General features: G+C 42.0%; 1 protein-coding gene across 2 annotated transcripts in view; it reads left to right on the forward strand.

The window, feature by feature from the left end:
• The window catches only part of Plpp1 (phospholipid phosphatase 1), a 58,175-nt gene that overhangs the window by 36,081 nt on the left and 13,325 nt on the right, over window positions 1-8,769 (forward strand). Inside the window, exon 2 of one of the 2 annotated variants that reach the window (XM_005356807.3) lies at window positions 7,620-7,771. The exons of the other annotated variant lie outside the window; for it this stretch is intronic. Within the exon in view, the coding sequence (XP_005356864.1) occupies window positions 7,620-7,771 (152 nt within the window). The remainder of the gene's footprint in view (window positions 1-7,619; window positions 7,772-8,769) is intronic. 2 annotated transcript variants of the gene reach the window in all.

An 8,769-nucleotide genomic window follows, 5' to 3' on the forward strand; every position in this document is an offset into this window, starting at 1 on the left:
AGCCTGGTCTACAGAGCGAGTTCCAGGACAGCCTGGTCTACAGAGCGAGTTCCAGGACAGCCTGGTTTACACAGAGGAACCCTATTTAAAAAAAGAAAGAACAGTAATGGCACAGACAGGTGTTCTGAAATTTTTTTCCCAAACCAGTGAAGGATCACAGTACTCTAAGAACGAGAAAACAACCCAAGCTGAGTGCAGTTATTAACCTGTGGTCCCGGGCTTGGGACACTAAAGCAGGAGGACCTCCAGTTCAAGGCCAGCCTGGCTATGTAGCTGGGGCCAAAAAGTGAGGGGTAGAGGGAAAACAAGCCAGCCGAAAGTGGACTGGAGGTCTGAAGAGAAAGAAGACAGGCACATGGTGAGCAAGCTGTGAAAGGGGCTTGGTGTCAAGTCAAACTGGGGCTCCACCGTCCTCCCCAGAATAGTGAAAATTGAAGACTGATAATGCCAGATGCTGCAGAAAATGGTATAGCTACTTTGGAAGATACTTTGGCAATTTCTTACAAGGTTAATTTAGTCTGACCATAGGCTACAGCAATTGTGCTCTTAAGTTTTTACCCCAATGAGTTGCAAACTGGTCACATTAAAAAAAAATTGCACACACATGTCTGTAGCACTTTTATTCATAATTGCTTGCTGTGAAACAATCCTTCTGTACACTGTGAATATGTATTACATTGGTTAATAAGGAACTGACAGGCCAGTAACCAGGCAGGAAGCGTAGGTGAGACAGCCATAGGACACCGGGAAGAAGAAGGCAGAGTAGGAGGAGACACCAGCCAGGCACTGAGCACGCAGGACATGCAGAAAATGAGGTAACAAGCCATGAGCCACATGGCAGCATAAATGGAATTATGGGTTAATTTAAAGGTAAGAATCAGCTAGTAACAAGCCTGAGCTATTAACTGAGCATTTGTAAATAATATTAAGTCTCTGTGTGGTAATTTGGAAGCAGCTGCCAGGACAGGGAGTGGGCAGTCAGGACAGGAAAATTTCCGACTACAGTTGTTCAGAACTTAAAAACAAAACAAGCAAGATGCCTTTCTGTATTTGAATAGATAAATGAAGTGTGGAATTGGAATGTTCCACACATAGAATATTCATATCTGATGACACACAGAAACAAGTGGGCTGGGGTGTAGCTCAGTGCTAGAGAACTTGCCTCGCATGGGCAAGGCCCTGTGCTGTGTCCTTAGAACTGCAAGAGCCAAAGAACAAAACCCAAGGAAATGAACCATCATCCATGAAGAACCATGAAAGAACTCCAAGTGCACATTACTAAGTACAAGAAGCCAGTGTGAAAAGACTGCATTTTCTGATGTCAACTGTGATATTATGGAAATGCAAGACCGTAGAGCTAGTACAAAGTTAAGTGGGGTGAGGGAGGATAAAGGGGGCACCTAAAGCAGAGGATTTGTAGGTGGATGTATCAGTGCAGACAGAACTATAAATGAGTCCTAAGGTGGACCTCAGATTGCAGTTATTACCAGTGTGCTGATACTGGTTCTTTAGTTTTATCAAATGTGTTGGGCCGAGGTAAGGTGTTTATAAGACAAGGAGTGTGATAGTAGAGAGGGTGTGTATGTGTGTATTTATTTTCTGCTCAGGTTTTATATAAACTTAAAAGGTTTTATAAAAAAAAAAAGCAGGGCTTAAAAACTGGTAGAGTACCTGCTGTCTCATGAAAAGCCCTGGGTTCTATCCATGCAAGTGCACATGCATATACACATACACAGTGAATATTAATTTTAAAATACATATTGGGCACATGCAGGCGGATGTGATGGTCTGCAGAGTGAATTCTAGGACAGCTAAGACTATGCAGGGAAACCCTGTCTTGAAAAACACCCCCCACACACACACCCCACCCGTTCCCTTTCCTGTGAGGCTCTGTTCTCCATGGATGTTTCACTCGGAGTGGCTGTGGAGTCGTGGCTCCTCCTCCTCTCTGGACTTGTTCCTTCTGTGACCCCATCTGGCTCGCGTGTGTTGTTTACATCTGTAGCCTTGACGTCTTCCCTGCATCGCGGGCATTACGTCCGCTGTCTACTATAGGTAACGCAAGCAGATTCATCCCGTTCCCCAGTTCCCTTTCCAGGGATGCATTTCTCAGTTAGTGTAACTTTAAATGGCTCGCTCAGCCTGCTTTCCATCCTTGGCTATTCTCTCATCTGTGCATATTGAATCAGTCCACCAGCAGATCCTGTTGGCTACTTTCAGCTTAAATCTAGAAATGACCACAGTCAGACTCCTGCCAGCTCGTCGCTGACCCCTGACTAATGACCATACAAAGTGGGATCTCAGTTCATTATTGAGCCGATTTGAATGTTTGCTTAATAATTAAAGATGATTTCCTCAGACCATTAAGACCCCACTCTCTGATATTAGTTTTTATAATGAAATGTACCTTAATATTGACAAGAATAAGATTTAAATGTCTGGATTGCTAAGACATGAATGAGTTCCTCAGCCTTTTGGTCTGTGTACTAAATCGAGTTAAACGTATTTAAAATTAAGTTGCTACAAAGGTCTTTAAAATTTAGTAGAAGAGAGGCTGGGCATGGTGATGTCTGTCTTTAATCCCAGCACTCAGGAGGCAGAGGCGGGAGGATCTCTGTGAGTTCAAGACTAGCTTGGTCTACAGAGCAAGTTCCAGGACAGGCAAGACTACATAAAAATAACTTATGGAAGTATTTGCATTTCCCTAATATTAGAAGAGGTTTTGGTTGGTTGGTTATTTTTGTTTGTTTTGTTTTGTTTTTTTGAGAAAGGGTTTCCCTGTGTAACTCTGGCTGTCCTGGGACTCGCTCTGTAGAGCAAGCTGACCGGAGTCTTTTTCATATAAGAGACAACAGTTTTTAAGCTTTGCTCAAGTTCTAACTAAAACAGTTTCGAAGTTTTTATTGTTTAACTCTTTTTACTCTTTTGGCTCTTTAGGGGCCCATCACCCAGTTCCGAAACAAATATATGGAGTCTTGTTTTTTCTTATGACTCCCTGCCTTAGCTTGGCTTGTTGCTAGCCAGCTTTTCTTAATTTAAATTATCCCATCTACCCTTTGCCTCTGGGATTTTTCCTTTTCTTTCTTACTTTCAGTCTTACTCCGAGGCTGGCTGTGTGGCTGGTCCTACTTTTCTCACTTTTTGATCTGTCTTGCTTTCTCTTTTTCTCCTTCTATTTATCCTGCCTGCCAGCCCCGCCTATCCTTGTGCTGCCTCACTGTTGGCCGTTCAGCGCTTTATTGGACCATCAGGTGTTTTAGACAGGTAAAGCATCACAGCTTCACGGAGTTAAACAAATGCAGCGTAAGGAATGCAACACAAGCAAATGTTACAGATCTTAAAATAATATTCTACCACAGCAAGTATTTCTCTTATGGTTCCAAGATCCTGAGCTACATGTATAAGAGAGAGTTAAAGAAGCTGGTGTTTTTAGCACTCTTTTACTATCTCAGGTGGAGGATGGGGAAATATTTTTGTGGTATGCAGTTTGTGCAAGTTAGGAGCTACTATATATCCATTTGAACCATTGAAGATTTTCATTATCGGAAGCAGAAAGTTGTACTATTTCAAGGATGATCTCAAGTTTCTATTCAGAGGACTTGAGCTTCAAATGTGTTCATTGTGACTAACCATTGGACATATTAAAAATCAGGATGTGGGATGAAAATGCTACAGCCTCTTTAAAAAATAAATTGGCAGCTTCTTAAAAAGTTAAACATACACTTACTACATGACCCAGCAATTCCTTGTAGGTGTCTGCTCGTTAGAAATGAAAATACATTTACACAGAGACTTGTGTATGAGTGTTAGTCATAAGATCCCCAAACTGGACACTGGTGCCTGGAGAAACCAGATGTGCTGTGTATGCACAGTAGAGTAGTATAGCATAAAAAGGAAAACACATGGCACAACATGAATAAGCCTCAAGGACGTTATAGTAGTAATAGGAGCACATAGGAAGTTCCAGCTGCTGTATGATTCCATTTATACGAGATGCCAGAAGCAGGGCAGTGGTCGCTCTAGGTTGGTGTAGGAGGATGGACGGAATGCACACAGGCTCGTGAATGATTGTGGTGGTGGATTTACAGTGGATGGACTTTATGGTACATGTTGGACCTTAAGGTTATTAAAGAGGGGAGGAAAGCCGGGGAGATGACTCTGGTTAAGAGCACTGGCTGCTCTTGCAGAGGACCAGGGTGAGTTCTCAGCGCCCACACTGGGTGGCTCATAACCACCTGCACTTCCAGTTCCAGAGCAGCCGATATCCTCTTCCGGCCGTCATGGCCACACACATGCACAAGGTGTACAAACAGATAAACACACACACGATAAACATGCCAGTCTTTAAAAGAAGAAGGAGAGAAGTTAAAATTAATTTCCCAGCTAGAGTATTAAGGAAAATACTGGCAGATGCAGTCATTTAAAAATTATGAAAAGAGATTTTTTTAAGAGATGCAATCTTTCTGGTAAAAGTAAAAGGATGTTTGCTTTGAACTGACAACAACATAGACAGTCCTTTCGTTTTTGCCTTGGATGTCATACATGTCAAAGATAGCGTCAACTGTCTACTTAAAATGTTCAGTTTTTCCACACTGTACCGCGGCTGGTAGAGAAAATTAGTACTGTACAGTTACATTTGGGGGAAGTAATTGGCCAAAAATGTTAACGTTTATATCCTTTAATTTTACATAAAATATTCTAAGGAAATAATTAGGAATGCAAACAAGGATTTGAATTGGAAATATTCTCTGTATTGTAGAGATTAGCCAGAAGCCTAAAAGCAGCCTTTGTGCTGTCCCTGTTGGATGATTAGGACGTGGAAGGGGTAGAAACTGTTCCTCATTAGCCTAAGTAAAACTTGTTTGTTGAAACAGATAGAAGGTACTCAGCAGCCTAGATAGTGAGACCATTGAGACCTTCTGGCACTGGGGAACCCAAGCTACCTTTTCCATCCTGCCCTGGGGCGGGTCAGGCTAGTCCCTTCTTTCTCAGTAAATGGGCTTTGTCCTCGGCCTCTTTGCATGTGTGCCAGTGCTGTGTGCCAGCTCACATGGACTCGGTCTTGTATTTCTGAGAGGTTCTAGAAGCATCCCTTTGAGTCTTAAGTGGGTCGTGAATACCTGTGGCTGGCCTGTACTGAGCTAAATTAGTGGAAATAAAACTGAATTAGGCTATTATATATTCCACAGGTTTCTGTGATGGTGACAAGGAGTGGTTATTACCAACTTAAAAGTATTCCCTACGCCTTCCGAACTCAAATTCCGGATAGAGTGCACCTGTGGTGATTCCTGCTTTCCTGTCGGGTTTTACTCCTCCATCCCCATTAAAGCTCCTTACTGGAGAATGGCGATCACAGCCTTCCCCTCCCGACACACTCTTCTTCTGACTCGTCCTTGCTCCTCCATCCTGACCAGCACCAGCTCACCGCTCTCTGTGTCCATGTAATGTCACTGTTACTTGGTGATTGTTTCTCACGTCACATCTGTCCTGCACATTTTCTTTCTCTTTTGTAGCTAAGGGAATCGTTTGCATCTCTTGTTTCCTCCTGTCCCCTTTCCTATTGGGACTCACACTGTTGACACTGCCCTGGTTTTTTTCCTCTGTTCTTCTCCGGGGTAATTATGTACCGTACTGTACTGTACTCAGCTTTGTAATCCTGATAGCACTGAGGATTCCTTTTTTTTTGGGGGGGCGGGCAGGGGTCCAAGACCGTTTCTCTGTAACAGCCCTGGCTCCTGGAACTCACAGACATCCATCTGCCTCTTCCTTCTGAGTGCTGGGATTAAAGGCTTGTGCCACCATACCTGGCAGCATTGAGGATTTTTTATACAGCGTATCGAATATTTACCCAATTACACATTCCTTCATTTTAAAGTGGACTACTTATCACACTCCATCTTAAGAAAAATAATGTTTTTCTCCTCTAAATTTAAGAGTAATTTAACTTGATTTTTGTGGCCAAAGGAGAAAAAAATTAGTATTAATTGGTATGCATATTAATATTTTTAGTATATTTAAGGCTATTAATACGAAATTTTCCTTAGACTAAAACCACAAAACCTAGAGTGTTTTGGATACTAGTGATGAGTATTTAATTTCTGTACTAAATATCTTACTATAGAAAGAAGCAATGCTGATTGGGAAAATGCAACCAATTGAGAAATGTGCTGTGTAGGCAGTAAAAGTTTCCACTAGTTTTTGTAGAGTTCTTACAAATAAAATGAACCTTAGATGTAATAGTTCTTTGTGAATGTGAAACGAATGTCCGTTCCGTCGAGTCTTGTAATTGGTGGAAGGGTCAGTGTCCAGCTGCTGTGCAGGGCAGGCAGCAGTGGAGCCTCCACCCCGTGTGTGTAGTTAGCACTCGAGTTGATAGAGTGAGAAGTCTGTGTAACTCTCTTCAAGTTGTGCTACAGCCGTAGCGCATGTATTGAAGGCCTGGGTATTTCACCCCATTACCCTGAGTGCAAGAATGTTGTGAATTGGGTGAGCCTGGATTCAGTGAGAGGGTGGGCTAGCTCTAGTGTAACTTTTTAAAAGAATAGCATCTATCAGAAGCAAGGCTTTGGGGATCTTGTTGAATTTTAAGGGTTTTTAAAGAGTTGGCAGCTGTCATTGGCAAATTGTACGTAAGTACATTACATAAGTAATGTACTCTGGCTATTCAGTATCTACATGAAAGTGGGCAGATAAGTAGAAGAGCTAGCAGAAAAGAATGACAGAATCTGCTTGCTTTGTGGGTTGGACAGAGTGGATGCTATGTAAACAGAGCAGCAGAGGCTTGGTTGTCAGTCTTAGGGTGACCATCAGGGCTTGGTGCCTTGTGAAGAGGGAACATTTGAACCTGCATGGACAGGCTAGCTTAGCGGGTGAGACACTGCATGCAGAAGGGGACACCTAAGGGAGAGCCTGCTTGGATCAGTCTGGAAGTGGACTTGTTGACGGTTTCTGCTGAATTAATCTCTCTTTAAAAGCTGTAAGCTGTAATAAGCAAATGGCCATATTTAATACATGAAGAATTTAAACATTTTCAGAGGTGAGTGTGAGGCATAATCCCCGCAGAAAACAAACGATAAAGCGGGTGTGTGTTCAGTGGTCTGTGCTTGACACCATTGTCTGTCAACTTCAGGGGCCATTCCAAGGCAGCTCTGAATACTCTCTGGATAATAGAAACAAATGAATAGTTAATTTAGACACTGTCCTAATCTAGCTGTAACCTTGGCCTGTCTAAGCGTTGTAGTGAAAAAGGAATGTTAAAATGTTTTCCTCTTCGAAACAAAGTCTGTGACAGATAGAGGTTGAGAAAGTGCTGGAAACCTGGCTGGTTAAAGATAAGACCACGAGAAGAGATTTTTCTGTATTTGGGCAGAAACAAAGGTTGGAAGATGCCCGTGTTAAAGTGGCTGGCAGAGGACTTGGAAGCGTTGTCTCCTGTAGAGAAGCACCCCCCCTCCATCGCGAGCGACCCTCTTAACTTCCGCTGCATGCAGTCTGCATTTCCTTGTTACATGTGCTCTTACTTCCATAGCAAATGCATTTTTAAAGTCTCTGGGATGGTTGTTGCCATGAATCAGTTTTGATAATTTTTAATGATATTTTTATTTATTCCCTTTTGCTAGCTGGATTGCCTTTTGCAATTCTTACTTCAAGGCATACCCCCTTCCAGCGAGGAGTGTTCTGTAATGATGAGTCCATCAAGTACCCTTACAGAGAAGACACCATACCCTATGCGTTATTAGGTGGAATAATCATTCCATTCAGTATTATCGTTGTAAGTTAAACTGCTTTTCCAAGTTTCTAACTTTTGAGCACATGGTTACTCTTGTGATGGATTGTTGATGATTAAATGTATATCCCCTCAGGACTTGTTTAACTTTAGTGAAGCCTTATTGTATGGAGCTATTTTAAAAGAGTAAAAATATGTAATTGGAACCTAACTCAGTATATGTAGATTTTGTGCTAATTTTTATGTCACTGTGAGTATTATGGTTCTGATTTGCTTCTGTTTCAGAAATTATGTGACTGATTGTTGAATGCTATAGCAGCGTGTTTCTCACATAGTGCATTGGGGATCATAACTGAATGTTGTTCTTTAGTACTGCATTCTAGACAAGAGAAATTGCTAACTTATGTTAAAATTTCATTCACCTCATTTTTTAGAAGAGTTTTAAACACTGCCATAACGGAGAGAAAAAGTTAATGTTCTGTGATTAGCAGTGAACATGGAAGGAGTCTTACGAGCACCAAAGGCAACACTGACAGTTGGAGCCATGTGGTGGCTATTATCGCCCAGAGTCGCAGTGGGATGCCCAGGGTGTGGCTCGTGGTGGAGTCCAGTGAGAGGCTGTTTCTGTGGCCTTTACAGCCAGAAATTGTCTTACTTAAGTGAACATTTCTGTACAAGGAAACTTAACAATACTTATGTAAACACAGTTAAAGGCAGAATTATGATCCCAAGAGAAAAGACGACAGCATGTATGTACCTTGTCAACTTTCGAAGTAAATGCCAACATTTAATTAATTTGGAAATAGCATTAAAATCATCACATAATCTGATTAGTAATGAAAATTAATTAATTCATACTTTGTAATAGACAACTAGTGAAAGAAAGCCTCTGCTGTATGCATGTTTATTTGTAAAACTGAGATGCCGGGAGGAAGGCGCTGCTTTGTCAGTCCTGGTCTTCAGTGGCTGTCCTGGAGCCCGGCATGTTCTAGCCACTTCCATGAAACTGTTGTCAGTATCTGGTGGAGGGCTGTACTGTAACT

This window comes from Microtus ochrogaster, chromosome 19, assembly GCF_000317375.1.
Source record: "Microtus ochrogaster isolate Prairie Vole_2 chromosome 19, MicOch1.0, whole genome shotgun sequence".
NCBI classification, from domain to species: Eukaryota; Metazoa; Chordata; class Mammalia; order Rodentia; family Cricetidae; genus Microtus; species Microtus ochrogaster.